The sequence below is a fragment of the Aquarana catesbeiana genome, linkage group LG12 (assembly GCF_042186555.1).
Source record: "Aquarana catesbeiana isolate 2022-GZ linkage group LG12, ASM4218655v1, whole genome shotgun sequence".
NCBI lineage: Eukaryota > Metazoa > Chordata > Amphibia > Anura > Ranidae > Aquarana > Aquarana catesbeiana.
The window spans coordinates 16243728-16267381 of record NC_133335.1 but is presented as its reverse complement, the minus strand read 5'-3'; the positions used below and the strand labels follow the sequence as shown (position 1 = coordinate 16267381).

General features: G+C 43.0%; 1 protein-coding gene across 1 annotated transcript in view; it reads right to left on the bottom strand.

Moving 5' to 3' along the window:
* Positions 1–23654, bottom strand: part of KCNG1 (potassium voltage-gated channel modifier subfamily G member 1) — a 53818-nt gene that overhangs the window by 12755 nt on the left and 17409 nt on the right. Inside the window, exon 2 of the mRNA XM_073607255.1 lies at positions 2743–3544. Coding sequence (XP_073463356.1) covers positions 2743–3501 — 759 coding nt within the window. The 5' untranslated portion in view covers positions 3502–3544. The remainder of the gene's footprint in view (positions 1–2742; positions 3545–23654) is intronic.

Genomic DNA, 23654 nt, shown 5'->3' with positions numbered 1-23654 from the left:
ATGAAGCTTAAGGGCTCTTTCACATGGGGCGGATCAGTGATGATCCTTCCCGTGAACACCCGCTTGCTCAGCGGAGATCGCTCCGCCGATCCCCGCCGAGCAGGAAAATGACAGGTCCATCGCTGCACAGATTGCAGCGACAGACCTGTCAGAGCGCCGCTCTCCCCTATGGGGGATCGGATGATGACGGACCGTAGTGTCCGTCGTCACCAGATCCGATCCGAAAACGGATGGAAAAGTAGGGTTTTCCTCCGTTACACTTTTTGGATCGGAGCAGGTCGGATGTCAGCGGACATGTCACCGCTGACATCCGACGCTCCATAGGGATACATGTATGTCCGATTTTCATCCTAAAACGGAAGGATGAAAAACGGACATACGGATCCCCCGTGTGAAAGAGCCCTTACAATCACTTTAATTTTGATGTCAAATTTCCATTTAGTTTTAGTCATAAATTTGGCATTTTAGCCTTAGTCGTATTTTAGTCATCTGAATTGTTTTAGTCATATTTTAGTCAACTAAAATCGAATGGGTTTAGTTAAATTGTAATGCATTATTTAGGCATTTCTCTAGAATTACTAAACTCGTCATATACTCCCAGAGTAAAAAATAACATCTTATTATTTCTGGTATTAAAGTGGTTGTAAAGCAATATGCAAAGTGGTTGGAGGGAAGTTTCAGAATAGCAAAGATGTTTTTATTTTAAATTATGTGAGCAGACTGCAGTTCCTCTTTAATGCATTAAGGTGAAAAAACTTCTGTGCTGCAGACCCCCCCTCCCCACTTTTTCTTACCTGAGCCTGATCCGATCCATTGTTGTGCATGAGAGCAGCGGCTCCAGCTGCTGTCGCTCTCCTCATTGGACAGATTGATAGCAGCGGGTGCCATTGTCTCCCGCTGTTGTCAATCTAAATCTGTGACACTGAAGCAGGGGGCGGGGCTGAGTCTGTGTCACTGGACGCAGCAGCGGGACTCAGGAGCGAGCCCACACGGGTGCCCCCATGGAAATAGGCACCCGATGAAGAAGAGGGGCCTGGAGCGATGGTGGGGGACCCCAGAAGAAGTGGATCGGGGCTGCTCTGTGCAAAACCATTACACAGAGAAGGTAAGTATAGGCATGTTGGTTATTTTTATCAACAAAAAAAATTAAATGTTTACAACCCCTTTAAGGTTTGAACATGCACTACAGACACTGATTTAGCTGTTGTGCTCTATAACATCTTTTTAAATTAAAACCAAGTTTCATTAGCAAACAAAAATATTGCTTTTTGAAATGTATTGCACTACCACATAACAATAAGTAGGGGGCATCTACTTGGCTATAAAGGCTTTTATTATTTTTTTCTTAAAGTTTAATGTTGCTAATATATTCAGGTAATATGTTCAATGGCATTACAGCCTATAGAGTTTACATTTTTTTTTTTTTTTTTTTTTATGTTTTAACCACTTCAATGCAGGGCATTTTCACCCACTTCCTGCCCAGGCCAATTTTCAGCTTTCAGTGCTGTAACATTTTGAAGGACAATTGCGCGGTCATGCAACACTATACCCAAATGAAATTTTTATAATTTTTTTCCCCACAAATAGAGCTTACTTTTGGTGGTATTTGATCACCTCTACGGTTTTTAATTTTTTCGCTATAAACAAAAAAAGAAGAGCGACAATTTAGAAAAAACATTTTTTACGTTTCGCTATTATAAATATCCCAAATTTTTTAAAAACAAAAAAAATCTGTATCGATATGTATTCCTCTACATATTTTTGGTAAAAAAAAAAAAAAAAAATAATCGCAATAAGCGTATATTAATTTGTTTGCACAAAAGTTATAGTGCCTAAAAAATAGTGGATAGATTTATGGCATTTTTTTTATTATCATTTTTTTTTAATAGTAACGGCGGCAATTTTTATCATGACTGACATTGCGGCGGACACATCGGACACTTTTGACACTATTTTGGGACCATTGACATTTATACAGCGATCAGTGCTATAAATATGCACTGATTACTGTGTAAATGTCACTGACAGGAAAGGAGTTAACACTAGGGGGGTGATCAAGGTGTTAAATGTGTTACCTAGGGAGTGATTCTAACTGTGGGGGGATAGGACTGACTAGGGGAGGAGACCGATCGGTGTTCCTATATACTATACTGACAGGACGTGGATCTGTGTGTTTACACAGATCCACATTCCTGCTCTGTCACCAGCAATCGTGGGTGCCTGGTGGACATCACAGCCGGCGGGCACGCGCAACGGCTCCCAAGTGGCACGGACAGCGCGTGCGCCCCCTATACCACCGGGAAGCTGAGGACGTCATAAGACGCCCGCCCGGGATGGGAGATCCCACCTGCGGACGTCATATGACAATATGCGGGTGGTTACATTTTATTGAGCTATTATTATAGGCTGGGGATGGAATTTTTTTGCGGATTTAGAAAAGGCCAGCAGAGCAGCGTGAAGTTTTACGTCAAATTTCGTCAGTCTTATTTTAGTTTTAGTCGTATTTTAGTCATCTGAATAGTTTTAGTCAACTAAAATCTCCAGCAGCAGTGTTAAATTTGTCGACAAAATTAAAGCTGGCTCTGACCAGATATTACTGAGGGTGGATTAGGTTTTTAGTAATCCAACTGAAAGTCACTCAAGTCTTGGAACGTGAAGCAGGATTTTACCAAAATTTTTTTCAAGCAGTGATTTTTTTTTTTAATGAAATTGTTGCATTATGACCAAACCCAGAGTTCTTACTTTTTCCTCTTCTTCCCTCAACTCAGGCATGGTGCTGATGGAGAGATTCACTGCTGTGATTGTCACAAATAAGACTGACAAGCAAGCAAAGATTTTCCCCGGAAGTCCAGACTGCGGTTTCTCCACCATGTCCCTGAGATGACGCATGCACATGTCGAACCGGCTCTCATCCTCTGGCTCAGAAACATTTTCACTCTCGATCATCTCGTCCTCCTGGAGGTTGAGCTCAGCAAACTCTTCCATTTTCTGAATATACCGTCTTTTACAGCACCATTCCAAGCTGTCCTCTTCAATCCCCCAATAGAGAAGCTCCTCCTGGAAGGAAAGTGCGCACATCTCGCGCAAGAGCCGCAGTTTTCCCACACGCAGGAATGTCAAAATAGTCCTGAAGGCTCCAGGGTTCCGATCGAAAAAAAACTCATTGCAAGTAACGTCATAATCGTCGCATATGCTCAGGATCTCGTCAAAGTTGTTGCACAACTTTAGCTGTCCCAGCCGCGTCAGCGGGAATTCCTCCAAAGTGGTCCATGGAAGCAGGTACCTAATGCCACCGACATTAATAATGGCGTGGTGCTTGCGGTCCTCCGGGTGTATGCTATTAAAGAGGTCCTCCCCTGGCTGTATGAGCTTAGCCCTTTTGTAAAATATCCCTTTCAAGGATTCAGCCTCGGTAAAGAAGCTTGGGTTGAAGGAAGCGTCAGAGGCGCAGCTCAGCGCACTGTAGTCATAGTCCGAATTTTCCCCTCCAAGAAGAGTCATAATGCCGAGAATCACATCCTGTGGAGAGTTTTTGGGGAGAATTCTGAAATAGAAAATAGAAACACAGTTAATGTTACATTGGATATTTGTACAGAGCCAACATACTCAGCAGTGCTTTATAAAAAAATAGTCATTCACATTAGTCCCAGCCCCAGAAGAGTCTGGATTTTACAATTCCTGCCTCAGAGGAGTTAACATATTGGGCCAGAAGCCATATATCTTGGATTATAAGAAAACCCACGCAGATATTGGTAGAACATATAAACTCAGTCTTTCACACAAAACCCTCTAGGGCCACAGCTCTGTAAGAAAACTGCTAACCACATTATTACCTTACTGCATTATACATATATATAGTGCTACATACACTATATATTGTCAAAAGTATTGGGACACCTGCCTTTACATGCACATTAAATTTAATGGCATCCCAGTCTTAGTCCGTAGGGTTCAATATTGAGTTGGCCCACCCTTTGCAGCTATAACAGCTTCAACTCTTCTGGGAAGGCTGTCCACAAGGTTTAGGAGTGTGTCTATGGGAATGTTTGACCATTCTTCCATAAGTGCATTTGTGAGGTCAGGCACTGATGTTGGACAAGAAGGCCTGGCTCGCAGTCTCCGCTCTAATTCATCCCAAAGGTGATCTATCGGGTTGAGGTGCAAGCCAGTCAAATTCCTCCACCCCAAACTCACTCACTCACTCCATGTCTTTATGGACCTTGCTTTGTGCACGGTCAAGTCAAGTTGGAACAGGAAGGGGCCATCCCCAAACTGTTCCCACAAAGTTGGGAGCATGAAATTGTTCAAAATGCGTTTGTCTGCTGACGCCTTAAGAGTAGGATGGCCAGAAAGGGCTGGCAACCTCTCCTCCTGGGAAAAGAACCCTGTTCCCTGGGGCTCCAAGCTATTTATTTACTCCCCAACCACCATCTGGGCACACCTCCCCAGGTATTGGCTGGCACTGCATAAATATTCAGATTGTCCATTTGACTCTCCCACCCACTATGTTCTGGAAATCTTCAGAAAACAGGATGAAGCACTCAAACTTGCAGCCTGCAGAGCCCAGAGCAGCCTAAAGCAATCACATGCTGCCCTGACGATTACAGAAGAGCCACAGAACTAAAATTTGCCTAACCAAATCCTAGCAACCCAACTGGGAGAGTGCTACATATATACAGCTTACTTTGCTAGAGAGTTAAAGTAAAACTCCTAGGAAGAACATCTACATGTCTCTTCTGCCAAAGAAAAACATCCCTCTGTTTTCTAGTGTTTATTTTGGTGTGTGCTTCCTATATGTATGCAGTGCAGTGTACCCTACATGCTCACTCCCAGTATCTGTAGAATACCAAGAATGGAACCAGGTGTAGAGAAGGTGCAACTCTACTAGGAGTGCAAAGAAACGAAGAAGCAGTGGAAAGGATAGCAGCAGCAGCAATTGAGATCATTCTGCACAGGAGGGAGGAAAACACACATGCAAGTATGCATAGCATTATGGAAAGTGCGGCCGTGGTAATTGTCCCTCATAGTTACAAGGCCAGCTCAACATACCAGCACCACCTATAATAAGAAATATATAATTTTTTTTCTTTGGTCCTATAGGAAATATAATGTAATGTATTCTCATGTATCCTCTGTCTATAGCTGGAGAAGTTTCTTGATATCCATGACATCAAAGAAAGCAGCACAAACGATGCAGCGCCAGGCCAGTTACGAAGATTCTGACCATTTATTGACCAAAACAGTGACACAACAGAGATAGGAGATAGCTGCAAGTCATAAAAGTAAAATATTGCCGAACAGGAGATGTAAAAGCCTCGTTATTAAAGCACTCTAATTATACAGATAAAAGGAAATGCTCAAAGTGAGCACAAAGTATTACAGTCCAGAGATGAATCTGTTTATTATACCTATAAGTAAGCCAAGAAATTTTGGGCGATAGCCACAAAACCAAAGACATTATGGGTAGGGCTGCATACATCAGCAGTGGAACATACGGCCCGTAATAAAGTACAGACTACGCTCTTTATCAAATAGTCACCCACATCATGGATCCTGACCCTCAATGGGTCCCCAGAGTTTTTTTTTTTGAGGGGGCGAGGGATTAAAATTGCCTTACAGCTTGGTAGTCCAATGTAGCGTCTTAATTTGGCCTGTATATAGCCGATTATGTTCAACACAGTGGCTAAGTGCTTAGCACTTCCGCCTAGCACCACTGGGGTCGTCAGTTTGAATCCCAACAACAGGCACTACCTGCATGAAGTTTGCATGTCCTCCCTGTTCCTGCGTGGGTTTCCTCTGGATATTCTGGTTTCCTCCCACACTCCACAGACATGCTGGTAGGTTTATTGGCTCCTGTTTAAATTGGCCCTAATGAATGTGAGTTAGGAACCTTAGATTGAAAGCCGGGACTGATGTAAATGTATAATATATGTAAAAGTGCTGCGTAAATTGATGGTGCTATACAAGTACCTGAAAAAAAATTATAATAAGTTTAAAGCTGAATGTCAAGGAGATAACAAAAAAATGCACATGTAGCGCCCTGGGTTTTAGCCAGGGAGCTCCTCACAAATTTACTTGCCAGGAGTAGTTACCCTGGTCAATTACTAGAGATCCATTGATTTCTCCCTAAGTTTGGCCTGGTTGCACTTTCCTCTTTTACCGCTAGGTGGCCAGATACTTGGTCGTACTAGATATGTGAAGGGCAACCCAAGGTCAAGCTATGAGTATATATATCTCAGCCAATGGGCAGGGGTTTTCTTGAATCCCTTGGCCTACTGGGAGAACCTATATATTCAGATGAGGTCAGGTGATCCATGTTCTGTGACACCTGGACGGCTGTCTGGGTGGATGTATGTCGTACGCCATAGGCTGCTAGGCTGGAGATTGGGCCTATCCCGGGGGCATCTGGCTGCCAGGCTTTATGAGGGCCTATCCAAAAGTAAGAGGGCAGCGCAGGGTTGGGATTGCGGCATGCAGTCCACCCAGAAAAGACTATTCTGCTGGCCGGAGAACCTGTCAGTGGTCGGAGGTAGAAAGGAAGCTGTCGCCACTAAGGGGCCAACCACCTTTACCAGGGACCACAGTGAGTAACTGAAGCAAGTACCAGAGCAATATTCTCACCGAACGGGCACGTGGGAGAATCAGGAAACTTCAGGCGGTGATCAAGTCAGGGACCCAACCAGCGGACGTGATGCTTGCAGAGCAGCCTTGTGAGTCAAGCCAGGGACCGAGCCGGTTAGCAGGGGTGAAGCTTGAAGTATCTGGAGTGTCAAGCTAGGGACCTAGCGGAGAAGCATGGGTGACGCTTGAGGGAAATACCACGCAAAGCTTTGAGGAGCTCCAGGGATTTAGAGTCTGAATCAGAGGGTCCAGTGAGAGACACAGAACTCAAGGGGCTGAAGAACTACACGTAAAAGTTGTAGTGAAGCAAACAGGACTGTAACGATTTGTGTGGCGCCTTGCTGAGGGGCCTTTCCCTGTACGACTGTCCTCCTATTGAAGTCTCGGAGTCTGCTAATTGAAATTGCAACTGCTAAAGGGTGTCCTGGCCCCAACCCTCTTTCCCTCTAAAAATATAAAAAGACTGTTAAGCGAAATAAAACCTCTTTTACATCCAAGAAGTGTCTGGCGCCCAATAAATTTATCCACGTTGCACCCACTATGCCTCACAACCCACTACATACAGAAGGATGTCGGTTATCTTTGGCCCTGAAGGTTCTCATTAGACTGGAGGAGGCTAAAGACTTTGCTACACACAACTTAATACAGTTCTGTAATCGTGCAATACCCCAATAAAATGTAATTTTTAAATGCAAGTACTAGGGTTGCATCAATACCGTTTTTTTTATCGGCGAGTACGAGTATTCTTAGTTTTGGTCAAGTACTGGCTGATGCTGTGCATGTAGGCTCTATGTACTGTGAGTTCTAAGATTATTTAAACTGTCCACTAGATGGCACTTTAATCTCTTTCTATGCACACACACAGGATCGGTGGGGGAAATTGCATGCGATACAGACAGGAATTGCACCACATTCCTGTTCACATCAAATGTGATTCTTTGCAGTGTGATTTGCGCCCATTCATTTTGTATTGACGTAAATCGCACAGCAAAGAATTGGTTTCAATATAGGGAGCATTTGGGGCGAGTACTGGTACTCACGCAAATATCGGCACTAATATCGGTGCATTCCTAGCAAGTACCTAAGTGTACCAGGTATCAGCCTCATGCAGTTCATATGCAGCACAGCGCAGACTAAGGCCCCATACACACTATTAGATTTTCTGCAGATTTTTGTCTTCATATTATATGGTTTTCGTAAACCTGAGGTCAAACCTTAAGCGTTTCAATTTGTATGCAATCAGGAAGGCCCTTACACGACATGGTTTTGGTAAATCTACAGTAAATCAGATAACAAACGTTGTATAGTGTGTATGGGGTCTTAGAGGGAGAAAAAGCAAAAGGAGCCATCAATTGTGCTGAATTGCTCATGTGCTTACAAGAAACATACTGATAGAAAGAAAGCAGAAAATCAGAAAGACATGCTCATCTGTCTGCTGCTTCTCCTTTCTCTCTCTCCAATCACTTTCCAGTGATTGGGGGGAAGGGACAAGACCTAACTGCATTACTTAATTGAAGTAGACAAAAATCAGGTCTCCTGCCCTCCCAGGCAGGTCTGGGCTTTGGGGCAGCCTGGATAGGCAGATGAATGTAAATTAAATTGCAGGCAATACAACTCCCATGTACAATGGGGAAAAAATATTATTTAATCCCCTGCAGATTTAGTAAGTTCCCCCACTTACAAAGGAATGAAGGCTCCATCATTTTTTTTTTTAAATAGGTGTATTTTAAATGATAGAGACAGAATATCAACCAAAAATCCAGAAAAAAACACGATACAAATTTTATAAATGGAGTCGCAGTTCAGTGAGTAAAATAAATATTTAATCCCACACCAACCAACAATAATTATGGCTCCTACAGACTGGCTTCAGTATGTGCTCATGTGGTACACAGATTAGTCCTGTCAGTTTAAGAAGGTGCTCCTAACTCGTTATGTTTATAAAAGACACCTGTCCACAAAATCTTTTTCTTCCATTCAAATCTCATCATAGGCAAGACCAAAGAGCTGTCAAAGATGTCAGGGACAGGATGGTAGACCTGCACAAGGCTGGAATGGGCTACAAGACCATCAGCAAGAAGCTTGGTGGGAAGGAGACAACTGTTGGAGCGATTATTCACAAATGGAAGAAATACAAAATAATCATCAATCGCCCTCGGTCTGGAGTTCCATGCAAGATTTCACCTCATGGGGAAGGGATGATCATGGGAAAAGTGAGGGATGAGCCCTGGACTACACAGGAGGAGCTTGTGAATGATCTCAAGGCAGTTGGGACCACAGTCACCAAACAAACCATTGGTAACACAATACGCCACCATGGACTGAAATGCTGCAGCGCCCGCAAGGTCCCCCTCCTCAAGAAGGCAAATGTATAGGCTTGTCTGAAGTTTGCCAAAGAACATGTAAATGATTCATAGAAGGGTTGGGAAGAAGTTCTGTGGTCAGATGAGACCAAAATTTAGATCTTTGGCATTACTTCGACGCACTGTGTTTGGAGGAAGAAAAATGCTGACTATGACCCTAAGAACACCAACCCTACAGTCAAGCGCGGAGGTGGAAACATTATGCTTTGGGGCTGTTTCTTTGCTAAAGGTATGGGCCGACTTTGCCACTTTGAGGGGCCAATGGACGGGGCCATGTATTGTAAAATCTTGGATGAGAACCTTCTTCCCTCTGCCAGAACACTGAAGATGGGTCGTGGATGAGTCTTCCAGCATGACAATGACCCAAAACATACCACCAAGGCAACAAAGGAGCGGCTCAAGAAGAAGCACATTAAGCTCAATGAGTGGCCTAGCCAGTCTCCAGACCTTAATCCTGTAGAAAATGTATGGAGGGAGCTGAAACTTCGAGTTATCAAGAGACAGCCAAGAAACATTAAGGATTTAGAAGAAGAGTGGACCAAAATCCCTCCTGAGATGTGTGCAAACCTGGTCACCAACTACAAGGAAAGTCTTACCTCTGTGCTTGCCAACAAAGGTTTCTCCACCAAGTACTAAGTCATGTTTTGCTTGGGGATCAAATAATTATTTTTACCACTGTATGCATTTTATCTGTGTGATTAACAGTTTGTCTGAAAGTTCTGCTATATGTTTTGCAAAGTTATACATATAAGGGCTAGGCAGACAGACAGGATATAGATATATAATAGATATATATAGCTTTGTTATGGTGAAGCAAAACAGATACTTTCTCTTTAGAGATCATCAACTTTCCCGAATGCATCCTTTTAGGTTCATTGCTTTCTCCTGTTACATAGTTGGTGCAGTTGAGAAAAGACAAGTCCATCCTATGTGTGTGAGTTTTACCCCTATTGTGGGGTCACCAGTACGGTATTTGTAAATTGAAATCATATCCCCTCTCAAGCGTCTCTTCCCCAGAGAGAATAAGTTCAGTGCTCGCAACCTTTCCTCATAACTAAGATCCTCCAGACCCTTTATTAGCTTTGTTGCCCTTCTCTAGAGTTGCTCCATTTCCAGTACATCCCTCCTGAGGACTGGTGCCCAGAACTGGACAGCATACTCCAGGTGCGGCCGGACCAGAATCTTGTAGAGCGGGAGAATTATCGTTTTATCTCTGGAGTTAATCTCTTTTTTAATGCATGCCAATATTCTGTTTGCTTTGTTAGCAGCAGCTTGGCGTTGCATGGTCCTTCTCCATCCTAGATTCCCCCAGAGGTTCTCCCTCCAGTGTATAGATTGCATTCATTATTTTGCAACCCCAATACATTATTTTACATTTTTCTACATTGAACCTCATTTGCCATGTAGTTGCCCACCCCATTAATTTGTTCAGATCTTTTTGCAAGGTTTCCACATCCTGCGGAGAAGTTATTGCCCTGCTTAGCTTAGTATGGTCCACAAATACAGAGATTGAACTGTTTACCCCATCCTCCAGGTCGTTTATGAACAAATTAATTAGATAACTGTTCTTATAATGCCATGTTTGAATGATCAGCTGGGGGTATTGCAGACTGTGAGATAATCTCCAGTATCTGCACTGTGTCCGGAATTGCATGCCATGCAGATCCTTACTTTACCACCTAGGATGTCAGCAGACTCAGATCCCATTGTCAGCACTCGATTGTTAGAATGTAATGTTTAATGAGGCTACGTAACCGATTCAGCCTAAACTCCCATTATTCTAATCCGAAGTCTCGTGCAGCAGGGGAAGGATGCTGCACTGTACAGCCAGCAAATTGGCTCCTGACTGTGAAGAGATGCAGGATTTGGGATTAAAGGTCTTCACATCAGTTGATTTAAAGCTTTCATCTATTCCTGAAATCATCGGCTCCTTTTACAAAGTAATTGCAAATAGTGGAGCATTACTATGAAAAACAATTATGAGCGTATCCATGTCTGCATTGCCGCAGGTGGCTATTATTCGACGTGGAGGCATTTCGCTCCTTTAGTTTAACCACCAACGGAATGCCTGTCAGGAAAGTTATAACAGATGTTTACACAAGTTTTTTTTTTTTTTAATTTTGTAAAAAATTATCTATAAAAACTTCTACTTCTTTTTATTTTACTTTTTGGGCAATAGTTACACTTCTTTTGTATTTTGCCCCAACCCGGAACACGGGTTTTAGCACACACCAGTGCCATGACAAGGTCACCCAGCCAAAAGATGCTAAACTGCGCCCCCAGTTCCCTTAAGGGTTAGGGTCAGGGTACCCCCCATCCTTGCAACTAACCATTGTGCCCAGGCCAGTCACCCCCTCCTGTCCACCTCTTGCCCCGGCCCTGGCACCTACCAATACAGCTATACAGAGTATGTGAGTCATTCACTTGATATCCTGCTTTTAACCACTTCAATACCGGGCACTTTCCCCCCTTCCTGCCCAGGACAATTTTTAGCTTTCAGCGCTGTCGCACGTTGAATGACAATTGCGCGGTCATGCTACACTGTACCCATACTAAATGTTTAGCATTTTCTTCCCACAAATAGAGCTTTCTTTTTGTGGTATTTGATCATATGTCAGTACTACATTGTATATCCCTGTGTGTTGCGGTCATTCAGGTGCTTATCTAATAGTTTTTTTGAAACTATCGATGCTCCCCGCTGAGACCACCGCCTGTGGAAGGAAATTCCACATCCTTGCTGCTTTTACAGTAAAGAACCCTCTACGTTAGGGGTCTTCAAACTACAGCCCTCCAGTTGTCCAGGAACTACAATTCCCATCATGCCTAGTCATGTCTGTGAATGTTAGAACTTTACAATGCCTCATGGGACGTGTAGTCCTGCAACAGCTGGAGGGCCGTAGTTTGAGGATCCCTGCTCTACGTATTTTAAGGTTAAACCTCTTTTCTTCTAATTTTAATGAGTGGCCACGTGTCTTGTTAAACTCCCTTCCGCAAAAAAGTTTTATCCCTGTTGTAGGGTCACCAGTCCGGTATTTGTAAATTGAAATCATATCCCCTCTCAAGCGTCTCTTCTCCAGAGAGAATAAGTTCAGTGCTCACAACCTTTCCTCATAACTAATATCCTCCAGACCTTTTATTAGCTTAGTTGCTATGTTGCCTTATTATGTCTTTTTCAAATGATCAAATGATTACAATGACTCTTTAAATCACCTTTTGGCTTAACAAAGACAGCATTATTTCGAAATGGTACTCTAATAACACACACAGGGGGTTATTCACGAAAGGCAAATCCACTTTACACTGCAAGTGCACTTGGAAGTGCAGCTGCTCTAAATCTAAGGGGAAGATCTGAAATGAGTGGAAGCTCTGCTGATTTCATCATCCAATCATGTGCAAGCTAAAATGCTGTTTTTTATTTTCCTTGCATGTCCCCCTCGGATCTACAGTGACTTTACTTCCAAGTGCCCTTTCAGTGCAAAGTGGATTTGGCTTTAGTAAATAACCCCCACAGTCTTTGATTTCAGCAATATGCGTACAGTTAGAATTCGACTGGAGTTCAATGTAAAAAAATCTGATTCGAATTTCAGTCCGAAATCTGAAAATTTGCACAAATTTTGTATTGTTATTCAGAGCATTCGGTAAAATTTGTTTATATTGTAATTCGGGTATTCGGATATGTCGGAATCTCCGAATAACGAAAAATTTGTGAAACAAACGGCACGGCTACCATCAGTCCCTGCTCCTGCAGCTTCCTGGGAAAGGTCGTGGGGTAATCACAGGAGAATCAAGCTCCCTTGTCACCTCCTCCCATGCTTTCTCCAGAGCTTCTCCAATCCTTTGGAACTCCCTACCCCAATCTGTCCCCCAATCTATCCATCTTTAGGCGATCCCTGAAAACCCTTTTCTTCAAAGAAGCCTATCCTGCTTCTAACATGGTTTTACTTCCTCCATCAGCTTATCCCCACAGCTATTACCTTTTGAATCAATTGACCCTTCCTTTTTAGATTGTAAGCTCTAACGAGCGGGGCCCTCTGATTCCTCTTGTACCAAATTGTAATGTAACTGTAATGTCTGCCCTCATGTTGTAAAGCGCTGCGCAAACTGTTGGCGCTATATAAATCCCGTATATTAATAATAATAATAATAATTTGCAGGAGCAAGGACAAGTCATTCTTGCCTAGGCGAGAGAGGCAGCAAGGGGTGGGGCTAGACAAAAAAAAAGCACCAACTTTACACTGCAGAGGGAGAAGGGAATCCAGGAATTGCCTCCGGAGGGCAAAAAAAAACAAAAAAACAAAAAACAAAAAACAAAAAAAAAACACTTTTTAAAAAAATGGCAGATCTTCTCTGTCCTTGACACTGAATGTCAAGATTATAAAGAAGAAGCAGAAGGTGATCGGAGAGGTGGGGAAATGGAGGATGCGGCGCAATCAAGTGAGAGCCAAAGAGGAGAAGAAATGGGGCTCTGTGTGGGACGCTTTGTCCCCACCACACCAGCAGTAAATTGAGTTCTCTGCAGGCCAGGTCTGATTGCCTGGCTCCTAACAATGGACTTAGTTAATGGAAATGGGCAAGAGGTGATGATGGCCAAGCTTTCAAGAATAGCTTGCTTTATAATACAGACCGCTCACAATAGCAGGCTCATGACACAGTATATTAACCCTTGGCAGGGAAATATATATATATATATATATATATATATATATATATATATATATATATAATCAGGAGACACATCTGTAAGAATCTCATCTTCTGTAAGAAACACATTCAATAAGCTTTCCGCTTAAAATGACATTGACTTCTCCCCTTTATTATCCATTATTTGTATGGCTAATAGGATACACTTTGCATTTTATTTGTATCAGTATAGGAAGACATGTTGGTGTGGGATATGTGTACGTAGATGGCTGTACCACAGATTTGCTCTGCTATGATTTACAAAAGACCTGGAATATAGCAAATATAAGAACGCCAGGGAACTGAATTACATTTAACTGTAGCAAGGTTTCACTCTCCAGCATGACACTTGTCAGATTATACTTACAAAGTATCAGAATATCTTTTCATTAAACTGCAACCATTTTCTTTTGTCCCAGAATGGTAGATCTAATGCCATTAACCACTTCAACTCCGGAAGATTTAACCCCCCATGACCAGGCCATTTGTTTGCTATTCAGCACTGCGCTACTTTAATTGACAATTGCGTGGTCATGCAATGCTGTACCCAAATAAAATGTATACATTTCATTTCATATGGGCAATGTCATTACAGCCAATAGAAATTACAGTTTTTTCGAAATATTTTAACCACCGGAAGTATTACCCCCTCTTGATGACCAAGACATTTTTTTTACGATACGGCACTGCGTTACTTTGACAATTGCGCAATCATGCAACGTTGTACCCAAATAAAATTTATATATTTTTTCCCCCCTACAAATAGAGCTATCTTTTGGTGGTATTTGATCACCACTGGGTTTTTTATTTTTTGTGCTAAAATGAGAAAAGCCTGACAATTTACTAAAATTTAGGCCAGTAATAATTCTGCTACATATTTTTTATAGACGTATATTGATTGATTTTGCGTGAAAGTTACAGCAGCTACAAACTATGGTAGTTATGGAATTTGTATTTATTGATTTTTTTGTTTTCTATAATAGTAATTGGCGACTTATAACAGGACTGTGATAGTATGGCGGGCGGTCTGACATGAACTGACACTTTGTGGGGACCAGTGTCACTAATACGGTGATCGGTGCTAAAAATATGCACCGTCACTGTACTAATCACACTGGCTGGGAAGGGGTTAACATCTAGGGCAATCAAAGGGTTAACTGTGTACTTAACCGGTGTTCATGTGTACTGTGTTGTGCTTTTACTAAGGCTCTGTTCACATCTTGGCGTTCCAGATCGCAGCGATTCTGACAAATCGTGGGACGCCCTTGCGATCCCCATAATTTCCAACGGCTTTCCCAATCGCAGCACGATTTTACCGTGATTCGCCGGGTGACAATCGCGGTAAAATCGTGCAAACAGTATTGCGGGATGCCTGTCGCCCAAAAGAAGTTCTTGTACTTTTGGGGCGACAGGAGTCCCGCGATTCTGTTCGCGCGATTTCATTGCGTCAGGCGACAATCGCAGCAAAATCACGCCACGATGGATGAGAGAGTTTGGGGTGAAGGAACTTGACTGGCCTGCACAGAGTCCTGACCTCAACCCCGATAGAACACCTGTGGGATGAATTAGAGTGGAGACTGCGAGCCAGGCCTTCTCGTTCCAACATCAGTCCCTGACCTCACAAATGCTCTTCTGGAAGAATGATCAAACATTCCCATAGACACACTCCTAAACCTTGTGGACAGCCTTCCCAGAAGAGTTGAAGATGTTATAGCTGTAAAGGGTGGGCCAACTCAATATTGAACCCTACGGACTATGACTGGGATGCCATTAAAATTCATGTGCGTGTAAAGGCAGGCGTCACAATACTTTTGGTATAGCGTATCTGAGAATAAATGGAAAAAAGAATTGAATCTAAACCACTTAGAATGGCACCAACATAATCCAGACAGATGACTTACAATGTATACCTACTGGCATACAGGAGGTTTCCCCATCATAAATATTGCAACCTCAGAAATACGGTCTGTCCAGCTACCACTGTTTAAATACACTTTTTAATAGCTTGTATTGCAGCATGGTAGAAGAATTTTCCCCATATGGTTTGTATAATCTCTCACATGACATATGAATGCTGCATAGTTGGCACTCCTGTCTTGTCTATTCTATGGGTTGTGTACATATAAGCTGTCTTTTAAAAACACACAAAGATAGATAAGCACTGCACCTAACAGGAGGCACAATGCAAACAAAGACATAGCTGCAGCCATATTACCCAGGCGTCAGTTTCAAGTAGGGATGCACCGATATATTAGTCGTCGAAAAATTATTGGCCGAAAATAGGGTTATCAGTGTTTGGCCGATAGGAAAAATAGGTGGCAATAATGGCTGCCGAAAATTATTAGCCGAAATTATGAAATTATGATATATATATATATATATATATATATATTTTTTTTTGTTTGTTTGTTTGTTTGTTTGTTTTTTTAAAACTGTCCATTTCAGTTTTCGGCCAAGTGCATCCTAAATTTTCAGCTTTGGTCCAGAATTTTCATTTTGGTGCACCTCTAGTTTCAAGCATTGGCGAGTGAAGGGGCCCTTGTCACTGCCACAAACCATCTCAGGAAATTTACGGCTCTTTCACATGGGTGGCTGGGGGGGTGATTAAAAAAAAAAAAAAAAAAAAAAAAAAGATTTTTTCCGCCTCCCAGCCACCAACCTGAAATCTAACATTACAGCCTAACAGTGCTGTACACACGTTGCGGCCGCAATTTGTTGCTTCGAAGCTGCGGCCTGTTGAGACCTGCAGCCCCTCCGATTGATCAGATCATTGGGGCTGCACTGCAATTGCTGTTTAACAATTAAAAAAAAAAAAAAGTGAAAATACAGGCTGCAGGAGGCAGTAGTAGCACCTCCTGAATGCCTGTCAGCTACTGCTGTTCTTCTTTTTGAAATGTGAACCACCGTGGATCACTTTTCAGAGAAGGGCAAGCTTTACCACCTGTCTAAAAGAACCCTTTGTTTTTCTCTTACAGCTTTCAGAGTTTGTAAAAGACCCCCCTCCCCCCCCCCCCCAAACCACACATTTTCTGAAAGCAAAGGACCAGTAAAATAAAAGGAAGGTGCTACCTCCAGGACCCACATTGACGTCAAATTGGTCGCTACATCTCAAATTACATTAATGGGACTGACTGCACAGGGATGCACTGAACACCTGTGCATCCCTGTACAGGTGAACACAGCCCTGCAGGGGCATACACTGTGTATGCCCTGTGTGAACAAGGCCTTACTACGTTATTTTTTTACATCTTTTTTTTTATAAATTTTTTTTTTTAATATTTTGTACATTTTTTTTCTCTCTGGGTTGGGGGGGACTTTGGTGAGATATCAGACGTCTAAATAGACCCCTGATATCTCTATTTTTGAGACAGAGAAAAGAACTGAGGACAGTGACTTTGCTCTGTATATAGACTCCTATTCATTCATTCATAAGCTGACACATAGGAGGTTAATTTACTAATATTGGAGAGTGCAAAGTCTGGTGCAGCTGTGCATGGCAGCCAATCAGCTTCTAACTTCAGCTTGTTCAGTTAAGCTTTTACAATAAAACCTGGAAGCCGATTGGTTTCAAGGCAGAACTGCACCAGATTTTGCACTCTCCAATCTTAGTAAATCTCCCCCATAGTGAACAATGTTTACTATGTACAGTTATCAATGGGCACAGGAGCAATCGGTAGTGATCGCTGACTTTGTCCATTCAAGGAAAGGGAGGGGGCTTGGTAAACATGTGTTTACCAAGCCCCGCCCCCCCCCCCCCACCACCACCACCATCACCACTCCCCTTCCGGAGGACGCAAACCCGTAAGGAAGACCGGGTAAAGATGGCAGCTCCAGGGATCTGTGACAGCGCTGCGCGGGAGGGATGCGCTTTACAAGTAAGTCTGTCATAATGTGCTAGTATGCGGTGCACATTATAACTTAACCCTGCAGGGGGGGGGGGCACACACTTTATTGTTATTTTAGTGGTGGTTTGTTACAGCTTTAAGAGCTCTCGGACCTGATGCAAGCAGTGGGCTGGTTCTTGGGAGAAGTAATCCAAACATCAAAATGCCTTGATGGGTGGATGGAGGAGTGGGCATTCCTAGGCAAGTCAACCAAAAAGTAGTGCAGGAACTACCTCTGGGAATCAAAGTCAGCGGTCACACCAATTGGGGCGCTCCTATTGCCGGCAATAGGCTGCGATTTGACGCATATCAAATGGCACGCCGGTGTGAACGGGGGATAAAACCTGGTAGCCAGTTGGTTTAATAGGCACAGCTGCACCAGATTCTGTGTGCACCCATTTTAGTAAATCTCCCCCTTAATGTGGGAAGGTTGCTGACTGGGTGTGACCAACACAAAAAAAAAAAATTCTGAAAAATAATGCTACTCTGTTACACAGGCAGATACTTAATAGCATGTTCTGATTTTCTTGTCAGTGTTTTTCCTTGTCTCCATGGCAACTATCTTCATCACAAGCGAAATTAATACTCTGATTTTACCCATTCATGTCAGGATCGTCCTTATGCTCTTATGTTGGGAGTACAACGCCCATTATTTATTGTTGGGAGCATTCCGCAAAATTGCAAGAAGAGGTCAGTTAGACTAGAGAGGGTGATAAACCCAGCAGAGGAGTAGCCGAAGCACCTAAAACATTTTTACCGCCACCTTACTAGTCACCTAGGATAACCCAGGCCCGTTCACACCCTTTCTGGTGCGATTCGGTAACACATGTTAATACAGGTAACACACGTTTGCTCATTGCAGTGCCGTTCATTTTGAAAGTCACATCAACCCACTAAGGCAATGCTGCATTGGCAAGTATTGGTGCGTAATCTTTTTCTTTTTTTTTGTTTTTTGACTGTTACGTTGCTGCCAACCCGTTCATTTGAATGTGCTCAAGGCGACCCACCATTACACCGGGCTCTGAACGGGCAAAAACATCCAATCTTTCTGTTCACACGATGGAGACTACAATTATCTCGGTGATCTTTTTCCCAAATGTTGTTTATTCTGCGGTTATACGAATATTTTAAATCCATTTCTTCCTGAACTTGCATAGCCTACCTTTTTAGCTTCAGTGAGAAACTTGGTATTCGCTTTCATTCACAGTGCGGAGGTCAGTAATAAGTTACGCATATGGCAGGAGTCAGTAGTATGAATTGCAGAGTGCTGAGGTCAGGCGTAAGTAATGCAGAGTTTGGAGGTCACCGGTAAGTAGTGCAGAGTTCATTTGGTAAATAATAGAGTTGAAAGGTCTGTAGCATGCAATGCAGAGTACAGGGGTCAGGAGTAAGTAATGCAGAGTGTACTAATTAGTAGTAAGTAACACAGAGTGATGGGGTCAGTTGTATGAATTGCAGAGTGCAGGGGTCAGTAGTATGTATTGCAGAGTGCAGGGGTCAGTGGTATGCATTGCAGAGTGCAGGGGTCAGTGGTATGCATTGCAGAGTGCAGGGGTCAGTGGTATGCATTGCAGACAGCAGTAGTATGTATTGCAGAGTGCAGAGGTTAATAGTAAGTAAAACAGAAGTCAGTGGTAAGTAATGCAGAGTTCAGAGGTCTGAAGTATGTAATGCAGAGTACAGGCGTTAGTAGTATTTATTGCAAAGTGCTGAAGTCAGGAGTAAGTAACGCAGAGTTCAGGGGTCAGGAGTAAGTAATGCAAAGTGTAAAAATTTGTAGTAACACAGAGTGCAGGCATTAGCAGTAAATAACGCAGAGTGCAGGGGCTAGTGTTGCAGAGTGCTGAGCTCAGGAGTAAAGCAGAGTTCAGAGGTCAGTAGTAAGTAAAGCAGAGTGCAGGGGTCAGGAGTAAAGCAGAGTTCAGAGGTCAGTGGTATGTACTGCAGAGTGCAGGGGTCAGTGGTATGTATTGCAGAGGTCAGTGGAATATATTGCAGAGTGCAGGGGTCAGTGGAATGTATTGCAGAGTGCAGGGGTCAGTGGAATGTATTGCAGAGTGCAGAGGTCAGTGGAATGTATTGCAGACAGCAGTAGTATGTATTGCAGAGTGCAGAGGTTAATAGTAAGTAAAACAGAAGTCAGTGGTAAGTAATGCAGAGTTCAGAGGTCTGAAGTATATAATGCAGAGTACAGGCATCAGTAGTATGTATTGCAGAGTGCTGAGGTCAGTAGTAAGTAACGCAGAGTTCAGGGGTCAGGAGTAAGTAATGCAAAGTGTAAAAATTTGTAGTAACACAGAGTGCAGGCATTAGCAGTAAATAATGCAGAGTGCAGGGGTCAGTAGCACAGCACAAATCCTCCACTCTCTCTGTGAAAATGAACTCACCAGAGCTCAGGTGCCATTCACCTGGCAGAGTGAGAGAAGTCCTCCCAGGTGTCCCCTTGGCAAGGTCAGATGACACATGAAGAGGCGAGGACTTTCCTTGGCTCAGCATTGACATATTTGGTCAATGCGTAGGGGAGCCATTAGGAATTAATGGCACCCACACTTGTCTACAAAAGGTTAGCGCGTTTTTTGTGCACTGCAGGAAACCACACCATTTAGCACGCGTTCGAACACCACACGGTGTGCACGAGCCCTTACAGTGCTGCAAAAGGTTAGCTTTGATTACTATTTTTAAAGCGGGACTCCACACAGAAGGGGAAGTTCTGCTTTACGTCCTCTTCCCCTCCTCCCCTCCTCCCCTGCCACATTTGGCATGTAATTTTTATTGGGGGGGGTACCTAGTTTTGACAGGTATCCGGGCCCCTTTCTGCTCGGATTGCCTAGGCGATCCCAGCGGACGTTCTCCTCTGCCCCTGTGCAGTGGGAAGCCGGCTGCGAAGCCAAAAGCTGCATAGCCCACAGTTAGAATCGATGCCGGGAACCTGAAGCCTAGTGAAGAACTGGCCCGGGTGAAGATGGCTCTGGATCTCTGGACAGGTAAGTTTCCTTTTATTAAAAAGTCAGCAGCTGCAGGATTTTTTTTTTCCCCATGAGCGAACCTACTCTTTATCTGAATCTTTTTATAAGACGCAGGATTGAAATAAGTCTGATTCCCAAATTCTAGACACAGTGTGATGACTAAAAAACACAATAGAGTTTAGAAACCTCTAAAGTGTGCCTATTATTCAGCAATGGAATCCAGGCATGAAAAGGCTTGTGAATAATCAGCCTCATTCCGAAGACAAAGAGGCTTGAAAATATTCAGGGACTGTATGTGTTATTCAGTGATTATGATTATCACTTACCTTAGGTGTTCTTCCAATTGGTTTTATTGACGCTTACTGTGTATAATAATTCTGTGTCTGATTGATCTAAGGCTTTGTACAATATTGGTGCCTATAAGACTTCCCTAGTCAAAAATAAAAACTCTAATACCCCGTACACACGATCGCATTTTCCGACGGAAAATTTTTGATGGGAGCTTGTTGTTGGAAAGTCCGACCGTGTGTAGGCTCCATCGGACATTTTCCATCGGAATTTCCGTCACACAAAATTTGAGATCTGGATCTCAAATTTTCCCGACAACAAAATCCGTTCTCGTAAATTCCAATCGTGTGTACACAATTCCGACGCACAAAGGGCCACGCACGCTCGGAATCAAGCAGAAGCAGAAGAGCCGCACTTTCTCGTTTTATACGTCACCACGTTCTTGATGTTCGGAATTTCCGACAAGATTTGTGTGACCTTGTGTAGGCAATGTGGGATCCTCCGCTCAAAGAGGGGCTTAAACCAGAGTGCTTGTGTTTTATTACCTCCAGGAAGAGAAGAGCTCCAGGTACTGGCTAAATGCTGATGCAAGTAGAAGAGAACAAGAAGACCTGGACAGCCGCACACAGGAATGGATATATCCGTCTTTTTATTCAAAATACAGGATCATGGGGTACACAAAACACGACCGTGGGGTGGTACAAAAATAGCTGACGCGTTTCGCACTTACACCAAGTGCTTACTCATAGCACTTACTATAAGTAAGCACTTGGTGTAAGTGCGAAACGCGTCAGCTATTTTTGTACCACCCCACGGTCGTGTTTTGTGTACCCCATGATCCTGTATTTTGAATAAAAAGACGGATTTATCCATTCCGTAGTGCGGCTGTCCAGGTCTTCTTGTTCTCTTCTACCTGTAGGCAAGACAAGTTTGAGCCAACATCCGTCGGAAAAAAAAAAACATGGATTTTGTTGTCGGAAAATCCTATCGTGTGAACAGGGCATAAATGTTTCCATTGAGTAAAAAAGGACAACTAGGAATTCCAACGTTTCTTTGGTTATTCAGTAGATACAACCTGCTGAAAAGTTAATCTGACAATTCTGTTCAGTCACAGGAGTAGTGGTCAGTGGCGGCTGATGTTCCATTTTTTTTTTTTGGGTTGGGGCGGTAAACAACCTGCTCCGCAAGGTCTGCACTTACCCCATCCAGGTCGCGGGCGGCTTCCCTGGCTTCTCCCGGCCAATCTGGTCTTAAGTCCCCTTTCACACGGAGGCAGTTTTCAGGTGTTTTAGCGCTAGAAAGAGCGCCTGTAAACTGCCGCCGGAATGTGAAAGCCCGAGTGCTTTCACACTGGGGCGGTGCGCTTGCGGGACGTTCGAAAAAGTCCTGCAAGCAGCATCTTTGGGCGGTTTGGGAGCACTGTATACACCGCTCCCAAAACCACCCTGCCCATTGCAATGAATGGGCAGCGCTTCGGAAGCATCGTAACGCGGGCGTTTTTAACCCATTTTTCGGCTTTTAACCCCCGCTAGCAGCCGAAAATCTTCCGGAAGGCAAGTGAGTAAATGGTCAGTCCAATCCACAAAATATTTAAATATTGTATACTTACATGCAACCAGGATGTGTTATAGCTTATCCGAAGGCCTCGTGGATCCCACGCCGCTACCTTCCGGTCAGTGTCCTCTTTCTTCAGCTAGTTGGTTGGAAAAAAAAAAGATTGTCGTTTCATTTTTGCTTTATTGAATCACGTCACCCGGAAGGTGATGATTCCCATGAACAGCCACCCTAGAATTCGACTCCGGCGTGCAGTCATCATGGCCCGACTGTGTTTACTGGATCTCAAGTACAGTGGTGAATTATTATAAACTGGAAGACAGCTTCAAGATGAAGAGAGCAGATAGAACGAGAGTGTTTAAACAGAGCGCACAGCAGCCGTGAAGATTAACGGAGGAGACTCAAAAACCAACTCTTCTTCTTTTTTTTTTTTTTTTCACTCTTTAGGCGAATGACATTATTAAACAAGTATGGAAAAGATAAACAAGAGAAGGTGCACAGGGACAGCGGCAGAGATGGCTGTAGGTAGAGAGAGTTGATAAAAGAGCCTCCGGCTACCAGCTGAACTTATCCCAATTCGGCTTCCTTGTAATGAGTTGAGGGGGAAGAAGAAATGGCCACACGCAGAAACAAAGTCTCACATTTCAGCAGATACGCCTACCACTTACAGATGTGGCAATACCATTTTTTTTTTCTTTAAAAGTCTGAATGTACATATATTTTTTTCTATCTATAGGCCCAATGCACACAGCTGCATAATGATCAGTAAAAAATTAAAAAAATAAAAATAGTAAAGGGGGTGGGGGGGGATATGGGAAAATGGGACCTTTTTTTAATCAATTACCATTGATTATTAATTTAAATTTACAACCCATTATAGGTACCCATTATGTATAGTTGCTCCTGATGAGTGGAGACAACCCACGAAACGCGTCAAGATTTTTATTTGATGCTATGCCACAGCAATCATGTGAATACAATGGGTTTGATTTGTTTGAATCATCAATAAATTATCTATATCACCTATCATGTTTTTACACATTTTTGAGTATACTGCTGATTTACCATTTACCATGTGCAATAATGTCTATTATTTTACTATATGATGCACTAATCGTGTTTATCTTTATTCTGTATCATCTATTTTTCTATCAGTCGTGTTATCTATTGCACTATGCTCAATTGTGTCATTAATAAATATTTTAATTACTATCCTTGAGTGATTTAATCTACTCAAATGTTGTGTTTCATATAAAGTCCCATTCCCCCCCCATCTCTTCCCTCCTTTACTAATCATT